Source organism: Petromyzon marinus, unplaced genomic scaffold (assembly GCF_048934315.1).
Source record: "Petromyzon marinus isolate PM22_M1 ecotype Great Lakes invasive population unplaced genomic scaffold, UKy_Petmar_22M1.pri1.0 PM_G_Scaffold_14, whole genome shotgun sequence".
NCBI classification, from domain to species: Eukaryota; Metazoa; Chordata; class Hyperoartia; order Petromyzontiformes; family Petromyzontidae; genus Petromyzon; species Petromyzon marinus.
In genome coordinates, this window is record NW_027422695.1 from 2,866,455 (window position 1) to 2,890,610 (window position 24,156).

At 50.5% G+C, this 24,156-nt stretch overlaps 1 protein-coding gene across 1 annotated transcript in view; it reads right to left on the reverse strand.

Moving 5' to 3' along the window:
- Positions 1-2,861: 2,861 nt before the first annotated feature.
- Positions 2,862-24,156, reverse strand: part of LOC142910258 (uncharacterized) — a 162,952-nt gene continuing 141,657 nt past the window's right edge. Inside the window, exon 2 of the mRNA XM_076059961.1 lies at positions 2,862-2,933. Coding sequence (XP_075916076.1) covers positions 2,862-2,933 — 72 coding nt within the window. The remainder of the gene's footprint in view (positions 2,934-24,156) is intronic.

Sequence of the window (24,156 nt, forward strand, 5' to 3'; positions counted from 1 at the left end):
TTCACCAATGTACCGGTACCTGACACCATTGCAATCATTGAAGACTTGGTCCAACAGGGACTGAATCCAGATGCACCAACTTTGGTAAGGCGCTTGCCTTACCAACAAATACTTCACCTGGAATGGTACATTCTACAAACAAAATGAGGGTACCCCAAAGGGTTCTCCCTTATCGCCAGTGGTAGCGAATGCTTTCATGGAGAAATTTGAGACAGATGCCATCCAGACATCCACCCTACGTCCTTCCCTGTGGAAGAGATACGTAGATGACACTTTCGTCATCTGGCCACATGGCCTGCCAGCACTGAACCAATTTCTCAACCACATCAATTCCATACAACCGTCTATCAGATTCACCATGGGAGTGGAAAAGGATGGAAAGCTACCATTCCTGGATGTTTTGATCGAGAAGAGACCTGATGGCTCGTCGGGACATTCGGTGTACAGGAAAGCCACCCACACGGATGCCTATCTAAAGCCTGACTCCCACCAACATCCAGCCCAGAAGAATTCCCTCATCAAAACACTACATTGCATCTGCGACCAGCGCCACCTAGCCAGTGAGTTGGAGCACGTGCACCAACCCCTCAGGATGAACAGATACAATCCGCAAAGCTGTCTCCCCAGCCATGGGGAGTCAACCTTCTGAGGATCCAACCAAAACCATCACTTCGCCGTACATAGCAGGGGTTACCAAACATAGTTCTAAAATCTTAAACAAACAACAAGATCTGGGTTCGTTTCAACACAGCACAGTGACATCGGGGAAACGAAACGACATGTTTTGATTTAAAGCTTTCGTGACTGCAGTTATGCATATTATTGGTTCTTTCGGTAAAGTCACGTTGAAGGGAAACAATTAATTAAAATATTTTATTATTTTGTTTCCCTTCAATGTGACTTTACCGAAAGAACCAAGAATATGAAACGACACGTCTTGGACCGCGCGCATGAACACAAGGCGGATCTGAAACACGGTAGGCCCAATACCTCTGCCGTTGCTGATCATTGTTTCAACACTGTGGGCTCGCACGACATTGATTTTTCCAAGACGGAGGTACTCTGCAAACCTGCCGGCTACCTTCAGAGATTTGTTCATGAAGCCATCCAGATATATGAACACAGACACAACTTCAAGCGAGAAGATTCGGTACAAACTGAGCAATCATTGGAAGGACGTTATTAGCCAGGTCAAGTCATAACTGACTGTGATGTTTCCATCCTACCTGCATATGTCAGCTGTTATTTCCGACACTCTGTGAGTCTCTCTGTGCCTCTCGCTTAGATATCTCATGCTCACATGTCCTTTGGATTGCACTATCATGCTCACATGTCCGATTGTGATGCTACTGGTGCTGATATTGATTGTGATGCTGCTGCCGATATTGATTGTGATGCTACTGGTGCTGATATTGTGAAGCTACTGGTGCCGATATTGATTGTGATGCTACTGGTGCTGATATTGATTGTGATGCTACTGGTGCCGATATTGATTGTGATGCTACTGGTGCCGATATTGATTGTGATGCTATTAGTGCTGATATTGATTGTGATGCTACTGGTGCTGATATTGATTGTGAAGCTACTGGTGCTGATATTGATTGTGAAGCTACTGGTGCTGATATCGATTGTGATGCTACTGGTGCTGATATTGATTGTGAAGCTACTGCTGCTATTGATTGTGATGCTACTGGTGCTGATATTGATTTTGAAGCTACTGGTGCTGATATTGCGATGCTACTGCTGCTGATATTGATTGTGATGCTACTGCTGCTGATATCGATTGTGATGCTACTGGTGCTGATATTGATTGCTTAAGCTACTGGTGGTGATATTGATTGTGATGCTACTGGTGCTGATATTGATTATGATGCTGCTGGTGCTGATATTGATTGTGATGCTACTGCTGCTGATATTGATTGTGATGCTACTGATGCTGATATTGATTGTGATGCTACTGGTGCTGATATCGATTGTGATGCTACTGGTGCTGATATTGATTGTGATGCTACTGGTGCTGATATTGATTGTGATGCTACTGCTGCTGATATTTATTGTGATGCTACTGGTGCTGATATCGATTGTGATGCCGCTGGTGCTGATATTGATTGTGATGCTACTGCTGCTGATATTGATTGTGATGCTACTGGTGCTGATATTGATTGTGATGCGACTGCTGCTGATATTGATTGTGATGCTACTGGTGCTGATATTGATTGTGATGCGACTGCTGCTGATATTGATTGTGATGCTACTGGTGCTGATATTGATTGTGATGCGACTGCTGCTGATATTGATTGTGATGCTACTGCTGCTGCTGGTGATGTTGGAGACGATGCCGCTGGTGGCTGTGAAGCAGCAGCAGCGGCAGCGGCAGCGGCAGCGATCATCCACCCAGAGAACCCCAACCGAACACCACCGTTCACTCAACGCTCCTCCACGCGTTACAAAAGAAGTCGCTTTTATTGTTTTATCGCGAAGTCGCGGCTAACACCGCCGCCCCCGCCAACACGCGTGGACTCTCAACAAGCGGCGGCTGACACAACGGTGGTCAAAACGGTAACTACGCACGCGTGGACTCTCAACAAGCGGCGGCTGACACAACGGTGGTCAAAACGGTAACCACGCACGCGCACGCGCGCACACCAACATCCCTCGCTTAACCACTGCACATCAGAGATGTTCCCCAGCCGGCGCGGGCGTAGCGACGTCGCAGCAAAGTGAACTCCGTCCTTAGCTCCCTGCCCCCACGGCCCTGGCCCTGCTTGCCCCCCCCTCCCACGGCCCTGGCCCTGCTTGCCCCCCCCCCCCCCCGCAGCCCTGGCCCTGCTTGCCCCCCCCCCCCACGCCTGAGTCAAGACTCAGTCGTCGTCGTCGTCTTGCGAGAGCGGCAGCAGCAGTAGAGACTCGACCACAGTTCGGTTCAAGCTCGGCTCGGCAAACGGGAAGAAAAAAAAACATAAAACGCCCGTACTGTGCCAGTTAGTGGGCCTGGTGCGCTGCCTCCACTCAGGTGTGGCTAATGGAAAAACCACCACCCGTGCCGTGCCAGAGACCATACGAGTCGGCTCGGTTCGGGTTTGGCCAGTGGAAAAACACCACCCGTACCGTGCCAGGGGACCCCATGAGCTGGCTTGGTTCGGGTGTGGCCAGTGGAAAACCCCACCTGTACCGTGGCAGAGGACCCCACGAGCTGGCTTGGTTCGGGTGTGGCCAGTGGAAAAACACCACCCGTACCGTGCCAGGTGACCCCACGAGCTGGCTCGGTTCTGGTGTGGCCAGTGGAAAAACACCACCCGTGCCGTGCCAGGGGACCCCACGAGCTGGCTCGGTTCGGGTGTGGCCAGTGGAAAAACACCACCCGTGCCGTGCCAGGGGACCCCACGAGCTGGCTCGGTTCGGGTGTGGCCAGTGGAAAAACACCACCCGTACCGTGCCAGGGGACCCCACGAGCTGGCTCGGTTCGGGTGTGGCCAGTGGAAAAGGCGTACGTGCGCGTTAATTCGCATCACACAAGACAAAGATTCCCCGTGTAGCCTTCAACAGGCTGATGGGGCAAGTGTTGCTGAGCAGCACAGCACACGAGGGGGTGGGGGGAAGGGGTGACCAGGGCCACGGCCGGCCGCCTTTGTCTCCCCGGGTGCCGACGCTTCACAAATCGCACCAGGGTACTCGTTTGAGGCTGAGTCGACCTAGGGGAGGGTCGTATTTATCGATCGCCGACAATGTTAGCCGGGAATCGAACCCGGGTCGCCGGATTTGCCAGGTGACCAGGTGACTGGGTCACCAGGTTACCAGGTCACCAGGTGAGTGGGTCACCAGGTCACCAGGTGACTGGGTCACCAGGTTACCAGGTGACTGGGTCACCAGGTCACCAAGTGACTGGGTCACTAGGTCACCAGGTGACTGGGTCACCAGGTTACCAGGTCACCAGATGACTGGGTCACCAGGTTGCCAGGTGACCGGGTCACCTGGTTACCAGGTTGCCAGGTCGCGGGGTAACTGCGTCGCCAGGTCACCAGGTTGCCAGGTAACCAGGTCGTCGGGTGAACAGGTCGCCAGGGTCGCAAGGTGATCAGGTTGCCAGGTCACTGTGTCACCAGGTCACCTGGTGACAAGGTCACCAGGTGACCAGGTTATCAGGTTGCCAGGTCACCAGGTGAGCAGGTTATCAGGTCACCAGGTGAGCAGGTTATCAGGTCACCAGGCGAGCAGGTTATCAGGTCATGAGGTTATCAGGTCACCAAGTGAGCAGGTTATCAGGTCACCAGGTGAGCAGTTTATCAGGTCGCCAGGTCACCAGGTTATCAGGTCACCAGGTTATCAGGTCACCAGGTTATCAGGTTACCAGGTCACCAGGTTATCAGGTCGCCAGATGACCAGGTTATCAGGTTGCCAGGTCACCAGGTGAGCAGGTTATCAGGTCACCAGGTGAACAGGTTATCAGGTCACCAGGTTATCAGGTCACCAGGTTATCAGGTTATCGGGTCACCAGGTTATCAGGTCACCAGGTGACCAGGTTATCAGGTCACCAGGTGAGCAGGTTATCAGGTCGCCAGGTGACCAGGTTATCAGGTCACCAGGTTATCAGGTTACCAGGTCACCAGGTTATCAGGTCGCCAGGTGACCAGGTTATCAGGTCACCAGGTGACCAGGTTATCAGGTTACCAGGTCACCAGGTTATCAGGTCACCAGGTGACCAGGTTATCAAGTCACCAGGTTATCAGGTGACCAGGTTATCAGGTTACCAGGTCACCAAGTTATCAGGTTGCCAGGTCACCAGGTGACCAGGTTGCTTGGTCACCAGGTCACCAGGTTATCAGGTCACCAGGTTATCAGGTCACCAGGTTATCAGGTCACCAGGTGACCAGGTTTTCAGGTCACCAGGTTATCAGGTTGCCAGGTCACCAGGTCACCAGGTCATCAGGTCGCCAGGTCGCCAGGTGACCAGGTGACCAAGTGACCAGGTGACCAGGTCGCCAACTTGGCATCGCAGCGCACTAACCGCTGCACTGCCGCTCCACCCCCCGCCACCACCACCACCACCACGCGCACACGACAACGCACGTACACACGGTGCGTACACACGGCGCGTACACACGGCAGGTACACACGGCAGGTACACACGGCAGGTACACACGGCAGGTACACACGGCACGTACACATGGCACGTACACACGGCAGGTACCTGGTTCTACAGTTGATGATACAGCTGGTTCTACTGTTGTTGACACAGCTGGTTCTGCTGTTGATGATACAGCAGGTTCTACTAAGTTGCTGATACAGCTGGTTCTGCTGTTGTTGATACAGCTGGTTCTGCTAAGTTGATGATACAGCTGGTTCTGCTAAGTTGTTGATACAGCTGGTTCTGCTGTTGCTGATACAGCTGGTTCTGCTGTTGCTGATAAAGCTGGTTCTGCTAAGTTGCTGATACAGCTGGTTCTACTACAGTTGATGATACAGCTGGTTCTGCTAAGTTTTTGATACAGCTGGTTCTGCTAAGTTGTTGATACAGCTGGTTCTGCTGTTGTTGATACAGCTGGTTCTACTAAGTTAATGATACAGCTGGTTCTGCTAAGTTGCTGATACAGCTGGTTCTGCTAAGTTGTTGATACAGCTGGTTCTGCTGTTGTTGATACAGCTGGTTCTACTAAGTTAATGATACAGCTGGTTCTGCTAAGTTGCTGATACAGCTGGTTCTGCTAAGTTGTTGATACAGCTGGTTCTGCTGTTGTTGATACAGCTGGTTCTACTAAGTTAATGATACAGCTGGTTCTGCTAAGTTGCTGATACAGCTGGTTCTGCTAAGTTGTTGATACAGCTGGTTCTGCTAAGTTGTTGATACAGCTGGTTCTGCTGTTGTTGATACAGCTGGTTCTGCTAAGTTGTTGATACAGCTGGTTCTGCTAAGTTGTTGATACAGCTGGTTCTACTACAGATGATGATACAGCTGGTTCTGCTAAGTTGATGATACAGCTGGTTCTGCTAAGTTGATGATACAGCTGGTTCTACTACAGTTGATTATACAGCTGGTTCTGCTAAGTTGTTGATACAGCTGGTTCTGCTGTTGCTGATACAGCTGGTTCTGCTAAGTTGTTGATACAGCTGGTTCTGCTAAGTTGTTGATACAGCTGGTTCTGCTGTTGTTGATACAGCTGGTTCTGCTAAGTTGATGATACAGCTGGTTCTGCTACAGTTGTTGATACAGCTGGTTCTGCTAAGTTGTTGACACAGCTGATTCTGATAAGTTGCTGATACAGCTGGTTCTGCTAAGTTGTTGATACAGCTGGTTCTGCTGTTGTTGATACAGCTGGTTCTACTAAGTTAATGATACAGCTGGTTCTGCTAAGTTGCTGATACAGCTGGTTCTGCTAAGTTGTTGATACAGCTGGTTCTGCTGTTGTTGATACAGCTGGTTCTACTAAGTTAATGATACAGCTGGTTCTGCTAAGTTGCTGATACAGCTGGTTCTGCTAAGTTGTTGATACAGCTGGTTCTGCTGTTGTTGATACAGCTGGTTCTACTAAGTTAATGATACAGCTGGTTCTACTACAGTTGATGATACAACTGGTTCTGCTAAGTTGTTGATACAGCTGGTTCTGCTGTTGCTGATACAGCTGGTTCTGCTAAGTTGTTGATACAGCTGGTTCTGCTAAGTTGTTGATACAGCTGGTTCTGCTAAGTTGATACAGCTGGTTCTGCTAAGTTGATGATACAGCTGGTTCTGCTACAGTTGTTGATACAGCTGGTTCTGCTAAGTTGTTGACACAGCTGATTCTGATAAGTTGCTGATACAGCTGGTTCTGCTAAGTTGTTGATACAGCTGGTTCTGCTGTTGTTGATACAGCTGGTTCTACTAAGTTAATGATACAGCTGGTTCTGCTAAGTTGCTGATACAGCTGGTTCTGCTAAGTTGTTGATACAGCTGGTTCTGCTGTTGTTGATACAGCTGGTTCTACTAAGTTAATGATACAGCTGGTTCTGCTAAGTTGCTGATACAGCTGGTTCTGCTAAGTTGTTGATACAGCTGGTTCTGCTGTTGTTGATACAGCTGGTTCTACTAAGTTAATGATACAGCTGGTTCTACTACAGTTGATGATACAACTGGTTCTGCTAAGTTGTTGATACAGCTGGTTCTGCTGTTGCTGATACAGCTGGTTCTGCTAAGTTGTTGATACAGCTGGTTCTGCTAAGTTGTTGATACAGCTGGTTCTGCTAAGTTGTTGATACAGCTGGTTCTGCTAAGTTGATGATACAGCTGGTTCTGCTACAGTTGTTGATACAGCTGGTTCTGCTAAGTTGTTGACACAGCTGATTCTGCTAAGTTGCTGATACAGCTGGTTCTGCTAAGTTGTTGATACAGCTGGTTCTGCTGTTGTTGATACAGCTGGTTCTACTAAGTTAATGATACAGCTGGTTCTGCTAAGTTGCTGATACAGCTGGTTCTGCTAAGTTGTTGATACAGCTGGTTCTGCTGTTGTTGATACAGCTGGTTCTACTAAGTTAATGATACAGCTGGTTCTGCTAAGTTGCTGATACAGCTGGTTCTGCTAAGTTGTTGATACAGCTGGTTCTGCTGTTGTTGATACAGCTGGTTCTACTAAGTTAATGATACAGCTGGTTCTGCTAAGTTGATGATACAGCTGGTTCTGCTAAGTTGATGATACAGCTGGTTCTGCTAAGTTGTTGATACAGCTGGTTCTGCTAAGTTGATGATACAGCTGGTTCTACTACAGTTGATGATACAGCTGGTTCTGCTAAGTTGTTGATACAGCTAGTTCTGCAGTTGCTGATACAGCTGGTTCTGCTAAGTTGTTGATACAGCTGGTTCTGCTAAGTTGTTGATACAGCTGGTTCTGCTGTTGTTGATACAGCTGGTTCTGCTAAGTTGATGATACAGCTGGTTCTGCTACAGTTGTTGATACAGCTGGTTCTGCTAAGTTGTTGACACAGCTGATTCTGCTAAGTTGTTGATACAGGTGGTTCTGCTACAGTTGATGATACAGCTGGTTCTGCTGTTGTTGATACAGCTGGTTCTGCTAAGTTGATGATACAGCTGGTTCTGCTAAGTTGATGATACAGCTGGTTCTGCTGTTGATGATACAGCTGGTTCTGCTATGTTGTTGACAGCTGGTTCTGCTGTTGATGATACAGCTGGTTCTACTACAGTTGATGATACAGCTGGTTCTACTAAGTTAATGATACAGCTGGTTCTACTACAGTTGATGATACAGCTGGTTCTGCTAAGTTGATGATACAGCTGGTTCTGCTATGTTGTTGATACAGTTGGTTCTGCTGTTGATGATACAGCTGGTTCTGCTACAGTTGATGATACAGCTGGTTCTGCTAAGTTGATGATACAGCTGGTTCTGCTAAGTTGATGATACAGCTGGTTCTGCTAAGTTGATGCTACAGCTGGTTCTGCTAAGTTGTTGACACAGCTGGTTCTGCTGTTGTTGATACAGGTAGTTCTACTACAGTTGATGATACAGCTGGTTCTGCTGTTGTTGATACAGCTGATTCTGCTGTTGTTGACACAGCTGGTTCTGCTACAGTTGATGATACAGCTGGTTCTGCTAAGTTGTTGATACAGCTGGTTCTGCTACAGTTGCTGATACAGCTGGTTCTGCTAAGTTGATGATACAGCTGGTTCGGCTGTTGTTGATACAGTTTCAACTAAAGCTATTTGCCGCAGCTGCTCCTACAGCTTGTGCTACAGCTGCTGCTACTGCTGTTCCTACATGAGCTGTTTCCATTGCTGCTGCTGCTGCTACTGCTGCTCCTACATGAGCTGTTTCCATTGCTGCTGCTGCTGCTACTCCTACACGAGCTGTTTCCATTGCTGCTGCTGCTGCTACTACTGTTCCTACACGAGCTGTTTCCATTGCTGCTGCTGCTACTGCTGCTCCTACACGAGCTGTTTTCATTGCTGATGTTGCTACTGCTGCTCCTGCATGAGCTGTTTCCATTGCTGCTGCTGCTACTGCTGCGTCTCCAACAGCTGCCGCGCACACACTGTGACACGTGGGCATGTCTCTCCTATGGCTACTGATAGTGTTGGCATTGGTGACTGAGTGAGAGCTCGCAGCTGGTGAGAGAGTGAGTGAGCAGATGGTGAGCGAGCGAGTTCACAGCTAGGTGAATGCGCTCACAGTCGAGGATTGGTTGTGTGATTGAGCTAACAGCCGGTGAGTTAGCGAGTGAGTGAGTGAGCGAGTGAGTGAGTTAGTGGGTGAGTGAGTGGGTGTGTGAGTGAGTGGGTGAGTGAGTGAGTGGGTGAGTGAGCGAGCGAGTGAGTGGGTGAGTGAGTGAGTGTGTGAGTGAGTGAGTATGTGAGTGAGTGAGCGAGTGAGTGAGCTCACAGCTGCTGAGTGAGTGAGCGAGTAGGTGAGTGAGCGAGTGGGTGAATGAGTGAGTGGGTGAGTGAGTGGGTGAGTGTGTGAGTGAGTGGGTGAGTGAGCGGGTGAGTGAGTGAGTGTGTGAGTGGGTGTGTGAGTGAGTGAGTCAGTGGGTGAGTGAGTGGGTGTGTGAGTGAGTGAGTGGGTGAGTGAGTGAGTGGGTGAGTGAGCGAGCGAGTGAGTGGGTGAGTGAGTGTGTGAGTGAGTGAGTATGTGAGTGAGTGAGTGAGCGAGTGAGTGAGCTCACAGCTGCTGAGTGAGTGAGTGAGCGAGTAGGTGAGTGAGCGAGTGGGTGAATGAGTGAGTGGGTGAGTGAGTGGGTGAGTGAGTGGGTGAGTGTGTGAGTGAGTGGGTGAGTGAGCGGGTGAGTGAGTGAGTGTGTGAGTGGGTGAGTTAGTGAGCGGGTGAGTGAGTGTGTGAGTGAGTGAGTGGGTGAGTGAGCGGGTGAGTGAGTGAGCGAGTGAGTGAGTGGGTGAGTGTGTGAGTGAGTGAGTGGGTGAGTGCGCGGGTGAGTGAGTGAGTGTGTGAGTGGGTGAGTGAGTGAGCGGGTGAGTGTGTAAGTGAGTGAGTGAGTGGGTGAGTGAGCGGGTGAGTGAGTGAGTGAGCGAGTGAGTGAGTGAGCGGGCGAGCGGGCGCCTCTATCGCAAGGCTTGCCAACTTGCGGACAGAGAGGTGACCACGAGGCCAGACCCCAGGTCAAACCCACGCCCCTCCTTCTCCTGCGCACACACAGAGTGGTGGTGGTGGTGACGGTGGTGGTGGTGACGGTGGTGGTGACGGTGGTGGTGACGGTGGTGGTGGTGACGGGTGATGGTGATAGTGGTGGAGGCAGAAAGGAGGAGTATTCAGGCGTTGTATACAAGGACACAAACAGAGGGTAGGAAGCAGTCTGTGTGAAGTCTATGGGTCTCTGCGTGAGTCTATGGGTCTCTGCGTGAGTCTATGGGTCTATGCTGTGTGAGTCTATGGGTCTCTGTGCGAGTCTGTGGGTCTCTGTGCGAGTCTGTGGGTCTCTGTGTGAGTCTATGGGTCTCTGCGTGAGACTATGGGTCTCTGCTGTGTGAGTCTATGGGTCTCTGTGCGAGTCTGTGGGTCTCTGTGTGAGTCTGTGGGTCTCTGTCTGAGTCTATGGGTCTCTGATTGAGTCTATGGGTCTCTATGCGAGTCTATGGGTCTCTGTGTGAGTCTATGGGTCTTTGTGTGAGTCTATGGGTCTCTGTGTGAGTCTATGGGTCTCTGTGTGAGTCTATGGGTCTCTGTGTGAGTCTATGGGTCTCTGTGTAAGTCTGTGGGTCACTGTGTGAGTCTGTGTCTCTGTGTGAGTCTATGGGTCTCTGTGTGAGTCTATGGTTCTCTGTGTGAGTCTATGGGTCTCTGTATGAGTCTATGGGTCTCTGTGTGAGTCTATAGGTCTCTGTGTGAGTCTGTGGATCTGTGCGAGTCTGTGGGTCTCTGTGTGAGTCTATGGGTCTCTGTGTGAGTCTGTGGGTCTCTGTGTGAGTCTATGGGTCTCTGTGTGAGTCTATGGGTCTCTGTGTGGGTCTATGTGTCTCTGTGTGAGTCTATGGGTCTCTGTGTGAGTCTATGTGTCTCTGTGTGAGTCTATGGGTCTCTGTGTGAGTCAATGGGTCTCTGTGTGAGTCTATGGGTCTCTGTGTGAGTCTATGGGTCTCTGTGTGAGTCTGTGGGTCTATGTGTGAGTCTGTGGGTCTCTGTGTGAGTCTATGTGTCTCTGTGTGAGTCTATGGGTCTCTGTGTGAGTCTATGGGTCTCTGTGTGAGTCTATGGGTCTCTGTGTGAGTCTATGTGTCTCTGTGTGAGTCTGTGGGACTCTGCTGTGAGTCTATGGGTCTCTGCTGTGTGAGTCTATGGGTCTCTGTGCGAGTCTGTGGGTCTCTGTGCGAGTCTGTGGGTCTCTGTGTGAGTCTATGGGTCTCTGCTTGAGTCTATGGGTCTCTGCTGTGTGAGTCTATGGGTCTCTGTGCGAGTCTGTGGGTCTCTGTGCGAGTCTATGTGTCTCTGTGTGAGTCTATTGGGTCTCTGTGTGAGTCTATGGGTCTCTGTGTGAGTCTATGTGTCTCTGTGTGAATCTGTGGGTCTCTGCGTGAGTCTATGGGTCTCTGCTGTGAGTCTATGGGTCTCTGCTGTGTGAGTCTATGGGTCTCTGTGCGAGTCTGTGGGTCTCTGTGCGAGTCTGTGGGTCTCTGTGTGAGTCTAGGGGTCTCTGCGTGAGTCTATGGGTCTCTGCTGTGTGAGTCTATGGGTCTCTGTGGGAGTCTGTGGGTCTCTGTGCGAGTCTGTGGGTCTCTGTGTGAGTCTATGGGTCTCTATGTGAGTCTATGGGTCTGTGTGTGAGTCAAGGGGTCTCTGTGTGAGTCTGTGGGTCTCTGTGTGAGTCTGTGGGTCTCTGTCTGAGTCTATGGGTCTCTGATTGAGTCTATGGGTCTCTATGCGAGTCTGCGGGTCTCTGTGTGAGTCTATGGGTCTCTGTGTGAGTCTATGGATCTCTGTGTGAGTCTATGGGTCTCTGTGTGAGTCTATGGGTCGTTGTGTGAGTCTATGGGTCTCTGTGTGAGTCTATGGGTCTCTGTATGAGTCTATGGGTCTCTGTGTGAGTCTGTGGATCTCTGTGCAAGTCTGTGGGACTCTGTGTGAGTCTGTGGGTCTCTGTGTGAGTCTGTAGGTCTCTGTGTGAGTCTATGGGTCTCTGTGTGAGTCTGTGGGTCTCTGTGTAAGTCTATGGGTCTTTGTGTGAGTCTATGGGTCTCTGTGTGAGTTTATGGGTCTCTGTGTGAGTCTATGGGTCTATGTGTGAGTCTGTGGATCTCTGTGCGAGTCTGTGGGTGTCTGTGTGAGTCTGTGGGTCTCTGTGTGAGTCTATGGGTCTCTGTGTGAGTCTGTGGGTCTCTGTGTGAGTCTATGGGTCTCTGTGTGAGTCTATGTGTCTCTGTGTGAGTCTGTGGGTCTATGTGTGAGTCTGTGGGTCTCTGTGTGAGTCTATGTGTCTCTGTGTGAGTCTATGGGTCTCTGTGTGAGTCTATGGGTCTCTGTGTGAGTCTATGGGTCTCTGTGTGAGTCTATGTGTCTCTATGTGAGTCTGTGGGACTCTGCTGTGAGTCTATGGGTCTCTGCTGTGTGAGTCTATGGGTCTCTGTGCGAGTCTGTGGGTCTCTGTGCGAGTCTGTGGGTCTCTGTGTGAGTCTATGGGTCTCTGCGTGAGTCTATGGGTCTCTGCTGTGTGAGTCTATGGGTCTCTGTGCGAGTCTGTGGGTCTCTGTGCGAGTCTATGTGTCTCTGTGTGAGTCTATTGGGTCTCTGTGTGAGTCTATGGGTCTCTGTGTGAGTCTATGTGTCTCTGTGTGAATCTGTGGGTCTCTGCGTGAGTCTATGGGTCTCTGCTGTGAGTCTATGGGTCTCTGCTGTGTGAGTCTATGGGTCTCTGTGCGAGTCTGTGGGTCTCTGTGCGAGTCTGTGGGTCTCTGTGTGAGTCTAGGGGTCTCTGCGTGAGTCTATGGGTCTCTGCTGTGTGAGTCTATGGGTCTCTGTGGGAGTCTGTGGGTCTCTGTGCGAGTCTGTGGGTCTCTGTGTGAGTCTATGGGTCTCTATGTGAGTCTATGGGTCTGTGTGTGAGTCAAGGGGTCTCTGTGTGAGTCTGTGGGTCTCTGTGTGAGTCTGTGGGTCTCTGTCTGAGTCTATGGGTCTCTGATTGAGTCTATGGGTCTCTATGCGAGTCTGCGGGTCTCTGTGTGAGTCTATGGGTCTCTGTGTGAGTCTATGGATCTCTGTGTGAGTCTATGGATCTCTGTGTGAGTCTATGGGTCGTTGTGTGAGTCTATGGGTCTCTGTGTGAGTCTATGGGTCTCTGTGTGAGTCTATGGGTCTCTGTGTGAGTCTGTGGATCTCTGTGCGAGTCTGTGGGACTCTGTGTGAGTCTGTGGGTCTCTGTGTGAGTCTGTAGGTCTCTGTGTGAGTCTATGGGTCTCTGTGTGAGTCTGTGGGTCTCTGTGTAAGTCTATGGGTCTTTGTGTGAGTCTATGGGTCTCTGTGTGAGTTTATGGGTCTCTGTGTGAGTCTATGGGTCTATGTGTGAGTCTGTGGATCTCTGTGCGAGTCTGTGGGTGTCTGAGTGAGTCTGTGGGTCTCTGTGTGAGTCTATGTGTCTCTGTGTGAGTCTGTGGGACTCTGCTGTGAGTCTATGGGTCTCTGCTGTGTGAGTCTATGGGTCTCTGTGCGAGTCTGTGGGTCTCTGTGCGAGTCTGTGGGTCTCTGTGTGAGTCTATGGGTCTCTGCTTGAGTCTATGGGTCTCTGCTGTGTGAGTCTATGGGTCTCTGTGCGAGTCTGTGGGTCTCTGTGCGAGTCTATGTGTCTCTGTGTGAGTCTATTGGGTCTCTGTGTGAGTCTATGGGTCTCTGTGTGAGTCTATGTGTCTCTGTGTGAATCTGTGGGTCTCTGCGTGAGTCTATGGGTCTCTGCTGTGAGTCTATGGGTCTCTGCTGTGTGAGTCTATGGGTCTCTGTGCGAGTCTGTGGGTCTCTGTGCGAGTCTGTGGGTCTCTGTGTGAGTCTAGGGGTCTCTGCGTGAGTCTATGGGTCTCTGCTGTGTGAGTCTATGGGTCTCTGTGGGAGTCTGTGGGTCTCTGTGCGAGTCTGTGGGTCTCTGTGTGAGTCTATGGGTCTCTATGTGAGTCTATGGGTCTGTGTGTGAGTCAAGGGGTCTCTGTGTGAGTCTGTGGGTCTCTGTGTGAGTCTGTGGGTCTCTGTCTGAGTCTATGGGTCTCTGATTGAGTCTATGGGTCTCTATGCGAGTCTGCGGGTCTCTGTGTGAGTCTATGGGTCTCTGTGTGAGTCTATGGATCTCTGTGTGAGTCTATGGGTCTCTGTGTGAGTCTATGGGTCGTTGTGTGAGTCTATGGGTCTCTGTGTGAGTCTATGGGTCTCTGTATGAGTCTATGGGTCTCTGTGTGAGTCTGTGGATCTCTGTGCAAGTCTGTGGGACTCTGTGTGAGTCTGTGGGTCTCTGTGTGAGTCTGTAGGTCTCTGTGTGAGTCTATGGGTCTCTGTGTGAGTCTGTGGGTCTCTGTGTAAGTCTATGGGTCTTTGTGTGAGTCTATGGGTCTCTGTGTGAGTTTATGGGTCTCTGTGTGAGTCTATGGGTCTATGTGTGAGTCTGTGGATCTCTGTGCGAGTCTGTGGGTGTCTGTGTGAGTCTGTGGGTCTCTGTGTGAGTCTATGGGTCTCTGTGTGAGTCTGTGGGTCTCTGTGTGAGTCTATGGGTCTCTGTGTGAGTCTATGTGTCTCTGTGTGAGTCTGTGGGTCTATGTGTGAGTCTGTGGGTCTCTGTGTGAGTCTATGTGTCTCTGTGTGAGTCTATGGGTCTCTGTGTGAGTCTATGGGTCTCTGTGTGAGTCTATGGGTCTCTGTGTGAGTCTATGTGTCTCTATGTGAGTCTGTGGGACTCTGCTGTGAGTCTATGGGTCTCTGCTGTGTGAGTCTATGGGTCTCTGTGCGAGTCTGTGGGTCTCTGTGCGAGTCTGTGGGTCTCTGTGTGAGTCTATGGGTCTCTGCGTGAGTCTATGGGTCTCTGCTGTGTGAGTCTATGGGTCTCTGTGCGAGTCTGTGGGTCTCTGTGCGAGTCTATGTGTCTCTGTGTGAGTCTATTGGGTCTCTGTGTGAGTCTATGGGTCTCTGTGTGAGTCTATGTGTCTCTGTGTGAATCTGTGGGTCTCTGCGTGAGTCTATGGGTCTCTGCTGTGAGTCTATGGGTCTCTGCTGTGTGAGTCTATGGGTCTCTGTGCGAGTCTGTGGGTCTCTGTGCGAGTCTGTGGGTCTCTGTGTGAGTCTAGGGGTCTCTGCGTGAGTCTATGGGTCTCTGCTGTGTGAGTCTATGGGTCTCTGTGGGAGTCTGTGGGTCTCTGTGCGAGTCTGTGGGTCTCTGTGTGAGTCTATGGGTCTCTATGTGAGTCTATGGGTCTGTGTGTGAGTCAAGGGGTCTCTGTGTGAGTCTGTGGGTCTCTGTGTGAGTCTGTGGGTCTCTGTCTGAGTCTATGGGTCTCTGATTGAGTCTATGGGTCTCTATGCGAGTCTGCGGGTCTCTGTGTGAGTCTATGGGTCTCTGTGTGAGTCTATGGATCTCTGTGTGAGTCTATGGATCTCTGTGTGAGTCTATGGGTCGTTGTGTGAGTCTATGGGTCTCTGTGTGAGTCTATGGGTCTCTGTGTGAGTCTATGGGTCTCTGTGTGAGTCTGTGGATCTCTGTGCGAGTCTGTGGGACTCTGTGTGAGTCTGTGGGTCTCTGTGTGAGTCTGTAGGTCTCTGTGTGAGTCTATGGGTCTCTGTGTGAGTCTGTGGGTCTCTGTGTAAGTCTATGGGTCTTTGTGTGAGTCTATGGGTCTCTGTGTGAGTTTATGGGTCTCTGTGTGAGTCTATGGGTCTATGTGTGAGTCTGTGGATCTCTGTGCGAGTCTGTGGGTGTCTGAGTGAGTCTGTGGGTCTCTGTGTGAGTCTATGGGTCTCTGTGTGAGTCTGTGGGTCTCTGTGTGAGTCTATGGGTCTCTGTGTGAGTCTATGTGTCTCTGTGTGAGTCTATGTGTCTCTGATTGAGTCTATGGGTCTCTATGCGAGTCTATGGGTCTCTGTGTGAGTCTATAGGTCTTTGTGTGAGTCTATGGGTCTCTGTGTGAGTCTATGGGTCTCTGTGTGAGTCTATGGGTCTCTGTGTGAGTCTATGGGTTTCTGTGTACATCTGTGGGTCACTGTGTGAGTCTGTGTCTCTGTGTGAGTCTATGGGTCTCTGTGTGAGTCTATGGTTCTCTGTGTGAGTCTACGGGTCTCTGTATGAGTCTATGGGCCTCTGTGTGAGTCTATGGGTCTCTGTGTGAGTCTGTGGATCTCTGTGCGAGTCTGTGCGTCTCTGTGCGAGTCTGTGGGTCTCTGTGTGAGTATATGGGTCTCTGTGTGAGTCTGTGGGTCTCTGTGTGAGTCTATGGGTCTCTGTGTGAGTCTATGGGTCTCTGTGTGGGTCTATGTGTCTCTGTGTGAGTCTATGGGTCTCTGTGTGAGTCTATGTGTCTCTGTGTGAGTCTATGGGTCTCTGTGTGAGTCAATGGGTCTCTGTGTGAGTCTATGGGTCTCTGTGTGAGTCTATGGGTCTCTGTGTGAGTCTGTGGGTCTCTGTGTGAGTATGTGGGTCTCTGTGTGAGTCTATGTGTCTCTGTGTGAGTCTATGGGTCTCTGTGTGAGTCTATGGGTCTCTGTGTGAGTCTATGGGTCTCTGTGTGAGTCTATGTGTCTCTGTGTGAGTCTGTGGGACTCTGCTGTGAGTCTATGGGTCTCTGCTGTGTGAGTCTATGGGTCTCTGTGCGAGTCTGTGGGTCTCTGTGCGAGTCTGTGGGTCTCTGTGTGAGTCTATGGGTCTCTGCGTGAGTCTATGGGTCTCTGCTGTGTGAGTCTATGGGTCTCTGTGCGAGTCTGTGGGTCTCTGTGCGAGTCTATGTGTCTCTGTGTGAGTCTATAGGTCTCTGTGTGAGTCTATGGGTCTCTGTGTGAGTCTATGTGTCTCTGTGTGAATCTGTGGGTCTCTGCGTGAGTCTATGGGTCTCTGCTGTGAGTCTATGGGTCTCTGCTGTGTGAGTCTATGGGTCTCTGTGCGAGTCTGTGGGTCTCTGTGCGAGTCTGTGGGTCTCTGTGTGAGTCTATGGGTCTATGCGTGAGTCTATGGGTCTCTGCTGTGTGAGTCTATGGGTCTCTGTGCGAGTCTGTGGGTCTCTGTGTGAGTCTATGGGTCTCTATGTGAGTCTATGGGTCTCTGTGTGAGTCAAGGGGGTCTCTGTGTGAGTCTGTGGGTCTCTGTGTGAGTCTGTGGGTCTCTGTCTGAGTCTATGGGTCTCTGATTGAGTCTATGGGTCTCTATGCGAGTCTGCGAGTCTCTGTGTGAGTCTATGGGTCTCTGTGTGAGTCTATGGATCTCTGTGTGAGTCTATGGGTCTCTGTGTGAGTCTATGGGTCGTTGTGTGAGTCTATGGGTCTCTGTGTGATTCTATGGGTCTCTGTGTGAGTCTATGGGTCTCTGTGTGAGTCTGTGGATCTCTGTGCGAGTCTGTGGGACTCTGTGTGAGTCTGTGGGTCTCTGTGTGAGTCTGTGGGTCTCTGTGTGAGTCTATGGGTCTCTGTGTGAGTCTGTGGGTCTCTGTGTAAGTCTATGGGTCTTTGTGTGAGTCTATGGGTCTCTGTGTGAGTTTATGGGACTCTGTGTGAGTCTATGGGTCTATGTGTGAGTCTGTGCATCTCTGTGCGAGTCTGTGGGTGTCTGTGTGAGTCTGTGGGTCTCTGTGTGAGTCTATGGGTCTCTGTGTGAGTATATGGGTCTCTGTGTGAGTCTATGTGTCTCTGTGTGAGTCTATGGGTCTCTGTGTGAGTCTATGTGTCTCTGTGTGAGTCTATGGGTCTCTGTGTGAGTCTATGTGTCTCTGTGTGATTCTATGGGTCTCTGTGTGAGTCTATGTGTCTCTGTGTGAGTCTATGGGTCTCTGTGTGAGTCTATGGGTCTCTGTGTGAATCTATGGGTCTCTGTGTGAGTTTATGGGTCTCTGTGTTAGTCTATGGGTCTCTGTGTGAGTCTGTGGATCTCTGTGCGAGTCTGTGGGACTCTGTGTGAGTCTGTGGGTCTCTGTGTGAGTCTATGGGTCTCTGTGTGAGTCTGTGGGTCTCTGTGTGAGTCTATGGGTCTCTGTGTGAGTCTATGTGTCTCTGTGTGAGTCTATGGGTCTCTGTGTGAGTCTATGTGTCTCTGTGTGAGTCTATGGGTCTCTGTGTGAGTGTGTGGGTCTCTGTGTGAGTCTATGGGTCTCTGTGTGAGTCTGTGGGTCTCTGTGTGAGTCTATGTGTCTCTGCGTGAATCTATGGGTCTCTGTGTGAGTCTATGGGTCTCTGTGTGAGTCTATGGGTCTCTGTGTGAGTCTATGGGTCTCTGTGTGAGTTTATGGGTCTCTGTGTGAGTCTATGGGTCTATGTGTGAGTCTTTGGATCTCTGTGTGAGTCTATGGGTCGCTTTGTGAGTCTATGGGTCTCTGTGTGAGTCTGTGGGTCTCTGTGTGAGTCTATGGGTCTCTGTGTGAGTCTATGGGTCTCTGTGTGAGTCTATGGGTCTCTTTGTGAGTCGATGGGTCTCTGTGTGAGTCTGTGGGTCTCTGTGTGAGTCTATGGGTCTCTATGTGAGTCTATGGGTCTCTGTGTGAGTCAAGGGGGTCTCTGTGTGAGTCTGTGGGTCTCTGTGTGAGTCTGTGGGTCTCTGTCTGAGTCTATGGGTCTCTGATTGAGTCTATGGGTCTCTATGCGAGTCTGCAAGTCTCTGTGTGAGTCTATGGGTCTCTGTGTGAGTCTATGGATCTCTGTGTGAGTCTATGGGTCTCTGTGTGAGTCTATGGGTCGTTGTGTGAGTCTATGGGTCTCTGTGTGATTCTATGGGTCTCTGTGTGAGTCTATGGGTCTCTGTGTGAGTCTGTGGATCTCTGTGCGAGTCTGTGGGACTCTGTGTGAGTCTGTGGGTCTCTGTGTGAGTCTGTGGGTCTCTGTGTGAGTCTATGGGTCTCTGTGTGAGTCTGTGGGTCTCTGTGTAAGTCTATGGGTCTTTGTGTGAGTCTATGGGTCTCTGTGTGAGTTTATGGGACTCTGTGTGAGTCTATGGGTCTATGTGTGAGTCTGTGCATCTCTGTGCGAGTCTGTGGGTGTCTGTGTGAGTCTGTGGGTCTCTGTGTGAGTCTATGGGTCTCTGTGTGAGTATATGGGTCTCTGTGTGAGTCTATGTGTCTCTGTGTGAGTCTATGGGTCTCTGTGTGAGTCTATGTGTCTCTGTGTGAGTCTATGGGTCTCTGTGTGAGTCTATGTGTCTCTGTGTGATTCTATGGGTCTCTGTGTGAGTCTATGTGTCTCTGTGTGAGTCTATGGGTCTCTGTGTGAGTCTATGGGTCTCTGTGTGAATCTATGGGTCTCTGTGTGAGTTTATGGGTCTCTGTGTTAGTCTATGGGTCTCTGTGTGAGTCTGTGGATCTCTGTGCGAGTCTGTGGGACTCTGTGTGAGTCTGTGGGTCTCTGTGTGAGTCTATGGGTCTCTGTGTGAGTCTGTGGGTCTCTGTGTGAGTCTATGGGTCTCTGTGTGAGTCTATGTGTCTCTGTGTGAGTCTATGGGTCTCTGTGTGAGTCTATGTGTCTCTGTGTGAGTCTATGGGTCTCTGTGTGAGTGTGTGGGTCTCTGTGTGAGTCTATGGGTCTCTGTGTGAGTCTGTGGGTCTCTGTGTGAGTCTATGTGTCTCTGCGTGAATCTATGGGTCTCTGTGTGAGTCTATGGGTCTCTGTGTGAGTCTATGGGTCTCTGTGTGAGTCTATGGGTCTCTGTGTGAGTTTATGGGTCTCTGTGTGAGTCTATGGGTCTATGTGTGAGTCTTTGGATCTCTGTGTGAGTCTATGGGTCGCTTTGTGAGTCTATGGGTCTCTGTGTGAGTCTGTGGGTCTCTGTGTGAGTCTATGGGTCTCTGTGTGAGTCTATGGGTCTCTGTGTGAGTCTATGGGTCTCTTTGTGAGTCGATGGGTCTCTGTGTGAGTCTGTGGGTCTCTGTGTGAGTCTATGGGTCTCTGTGTGAGTCTGTGGGTCTCTGTGTAAGTCTATCGGTCTCTGTGTGAGTCTATGGGTCTCTGTGTGACTTTATGGGTCTCTGTGTGAGTCTATGGGTCTATGTGTGAGTCTGTGGATCTCTGTGCGAGTCTGTGGGTCTCTGTGTGAGTCTGTGGGTCTCTGTGTGAGTCTATGGGTCTCTGTGTGAGTCTGTGGGTCTCTGTGTGAGTCTATGGGTCTCTGTGTGAGTCTATGTGTCTCTGTGTGAGTCTATGGGTCTCTGTGTGAGTTTATGGGTCTCTGTGTTAGTCTATGGGTCTATGTGTGAGTCTGTGGATCTCTATGCGAGTCTATGGGTTTCTGTGTAAGTCTGTGGGTCTCTGTGTGAGTCTATGGGTCTCTGTGTGAGTCTATGGGTCTCTGTGTGGGTCTATGGGTCTCTGTGTGAGTCTATGTGTCTCTGTGTGAGTCTATGAGTCTCTGTGTGAGTCTATGTGTCTCTGTGTGAGTCTATGGGTCTCTGTGTGAGTCTATGGGTCTCTGTGTGAGTCTATGGGCCTCTGTGTGAGTCTATGGGTCTCTGTGTGAGTCTGTGGGTCTCTGTGTGAGTCTGTGGGTCTCTGTGTGAGTCTATGGGTCTCTGTGTGAGTCTATGGGTCTCTGTGTGAGTCTATGTGTCTCTGTGTGAGTCTATGTGTCTCTGTGTGAGTCTATGGGTCTCTGTGTGAGTCTATGTGTCTCTGTGTGAGTCTGTGGGTCTCTGTGTGAGTCTATGGGTCTCTGTGTGAGTCTAAGGGTCTCTGTGTGAGTCTATGGGTCTCTGAGTGAGTCTATGGGTCTCTATGTGAGTCTATGGGTCTCTGCGTGAGTCTATGGGTCTCTGAGTGAGTCTTTTGGTCTCTGTGTGAGTCTATGGGTCTCTGTGTGAGTCTATGGGTCTCTGTGTGAGTCTATGGATCTCTGTGTGAGTCTATGGGTCTCTGTGTGAGTCTATGGGTCGTTGTGTGAGTCTATGGGTCTCTGTGTGAGTCTATGGGTCTCTGTGTGAGTCTAAGGGTCTCTGTGTGAGTCTGTGGATCTCTGTACGAGTCTGTGGGACTCTGTGTGAGTCTGTGGGTCTCTGCGTGAGTCTGTAGGTCTCTGTGTGAGTCTATGGGTCTCTGTGTGAGTCTGTGGGTCTCTGTGTAAGTCTATGGGTCTTTGTGTGAGTCTATGGGTCTCTGTGTGAGTTTATGGGTCTCTGTGTGAGTCTATGGGTCTATGTGTGAGTCTGTGGATCTCTGTGCGAGTCTGTGGGTGTCTGAGTGAGTCTGTGGGTCTCTGTGTGAGTCTATGGGTCTCTGTGTGAGTCTGTGGGTCTCTGTGTGAGTCTATGGGTCTCTGTGTGAGTCTATGTGTCTCTGTGTGAGTCTATGTGTCTCTGATTGAGTCTATGGGTCTCTATGCGAGTCTATGGGTCTCTGTGTGAGTCTATAGGTCTTTGTGTGAGTCTATGGGTCTCTGTGTGAGTCTATGGGTCTCTGTGTGAGTCTATGGGTCTCTGTGTGAGTCTATGGGTTTCTGTGTACATCTGTGGGTCACTGTGTGAGTCTGTGTCTCTGTGTGAGTCTATGGGTCTCTGTGTGAGTCTATGGTTCTCTGTGTGAGTCTACGGGTCTCTGTATGAGTCTATGGGCCTCTGTGTGAGTCTATGGGTCTCTGTGTGAGTCTGTGGATCTCTGTGCGAGTCTGTGCGTCTCTGTGTGAGTCTGTGGGTCTCTGTGTGAGTCTATGGGTCTCTGTGTGAGTCTGTGGGTCTCTGTGTGAGTCTATGGGTCTCTGTGTGAGTCTATGGGTCTCTGTGTGGGTCTATGTGTCTCTGTGTGAGTCTATGGGTCTCTGTGTGAGTCTGTGGGTCTCTGTGTGAGTCTATGGGTCTCTATGTGAGTCTATGGGTCTGTGTGTGAGTCAAGGGGTCTCTGTGTGAGTCTGTGGGTCTCTGTGTGAGTCTGTGGGTCTCTGTCTGAGTCTATGGGTCTCTGATTGAGTCTATGGGTCTCTATGCGAGTCTGCGGGTCTCTGTGTGAGTCTATGGGTCTCTGTGTGAGTCTATGGATCTCTGTGTGAGTCTATGGATCTCTGTGTGAGTCTATGGGTCGTTGTGTGAGTCTATGGGTCTCTGTGTGAGTCTATGGGTCTCTGTGTAAGTCTATGGGTCTCTGTGTGAGTCTGTGGATCTCTGTGCGAGTCTGTGGGACTCTGTGTGAGTCTGTGGGTCTCTGTGTGAGTCTGTAGGTCTCTGTGTGAGTCTATGGGTCTCTGTGTGAGTCTGTGGGTCTCTGTGTAAGTCTATGGGTCTTTGTGTGAGTCTATGGGTCTCTGTGTGAGTTTATGGGTCTCTGTGTGAGTCTATGGGTCTATGTGTGAGTCTGTGGATCTCTGTGCGAGTCTGTGGGTGTCTGAGTGAGTCTGTGGGTCTCTGTGTGAGTCTATGGGTCTCTGTGTGAGTCTGTGGGTCTCTGTGTGAGTCTATGGGTCTCTGTGTGAGTCTATGTGTCTCTGTGTGAGTCTATGTGTCTCTGATTGAGTCTATGGGTCTCTATGCGAGTCTATGGGTCTCTGTGTGAGTCTATAGGTCTTTGTGTGAGTCTATGGGTCTCTGTGTGAGTCTATGGTTCTCTGTGTGAGTCTATGGGTCTCTGTGTGAGTCTATGGGTTTCTGTGTACATCTGTGGGTCACTGTGTGAGTCTGTGTCTCTGTGTGAGTCTATGGGTCTCTGTGTGAGTCTATGGTTCTCTGTGTGAGTCTACGGGTCTCTGTATGAGTCTATGGGCCTCTGTGTGAGTCTATGGGTCTCTGTGTGAGTCTGTGGATCTCTGTGCGAGTCTGTGCGTCTCTGTGCGAGTCTGTGGGTCTCTGTGTGAGTCTATGGGTCTCTGTGTGAGTCTGTGGGTCTCTGTGTGAGTCTATGGGTCTCTGTGTGAGTCTATGGGTCTCTGTGTGGGTCTATGTGTCTCTGTGTGAGTCTATGGGTCTCTGTGTGAGTCTATGTGTCTCTGTGTGAGTCTATGGGTCTCTGTGTGAGTCAATGGGTCTCTGTGTGAGTCTATGGGTCTCTGTGTGAGTCTATGGGTCTCTGTGTGAGTCTGTGGGTCTCTGTGTGAGTATGTGGGTCTCTGTGTGAGTCTATGTGTCTCTGTGTGAGTCTATGGGTCTCTGTGTGAGTCTATGGGTCTCTGTGGGAGTCTATGGGTCTCTGTGTGAGTCTATGTGTCTCTGTGTGAGTCTGTGGGACTCTGCTGTGAGTCTATGGGTCTCTGCTGTGTGAGTCTATGGGTCTCTGTGCGAGTCTGTGGGTCTCTGTGCGAGTCTGTGGGTCTCTGTGTGAGTCTATGGGTCTCTGCGTGAGTCTATGGGTCTCTGCTGTGTGAGTCTATGGGTCTCTGTGCGAGTCTGTGGGTCTCTGTGCGAGTCTATGTGTCTCTGTGTGAGTCTATGGGTCTCTGTGTGAGTCTATGGGTCTCTGTGTGAGTCTATGTGTCTCTGTGTGAATCTGTGGGTCTCTGCGTGAGTCTATGGGTCTCTGCTGTGAGTCTATGGGTCTCTGCTGTGTGAGTCTATGGGTCTCTGTGCGAGTCTGTGGGTCTCTGTGCGAGTCTGTGGGTCTCTGTGTGAGTCTATGGGTCTATGTGTGAGTCTATGGGTCTCTGCTGTGTGAGTCTATGGGTCTCTGTGCGAGTCTGTGGGTCTCTGTGTGAGTCTATGGGTCTCTATGTGAGTCTATGGGTCTCTGTGTGAGTCAAGGGGGTCTCTGTGTGAGTCTGTGGGTCTCTGTGTGAGTCTGTGGGTCTCTGTCTGAGTCTATGGGTCTCTGATTGAGTCTATGGGTCTCTATGCGAGTCTGCGAGTCTCTGTGTGAGTCTATGGGTCTCTGTGTGAGTCTATGGATCTCTGTGTGAGTCTATGGGTCTCTGTGTGAGTCTATGGGTCGTTGTGTGAGTCTATGGGTCTCTGTGTGAGTCTATGGGTCTCTGTGTGAGTCTATGGGTCTCTGTGTGAGTCTGTGGATCTCTGTGCGAGTCTGTGGGACTCTGTGTGAGTCTGTGGGTCTCTGTGTGAGTCTGTGGGTCTCTGTGTGAGTCTATGGGTCTCTGTGTGAGTCTGTGGGTCTC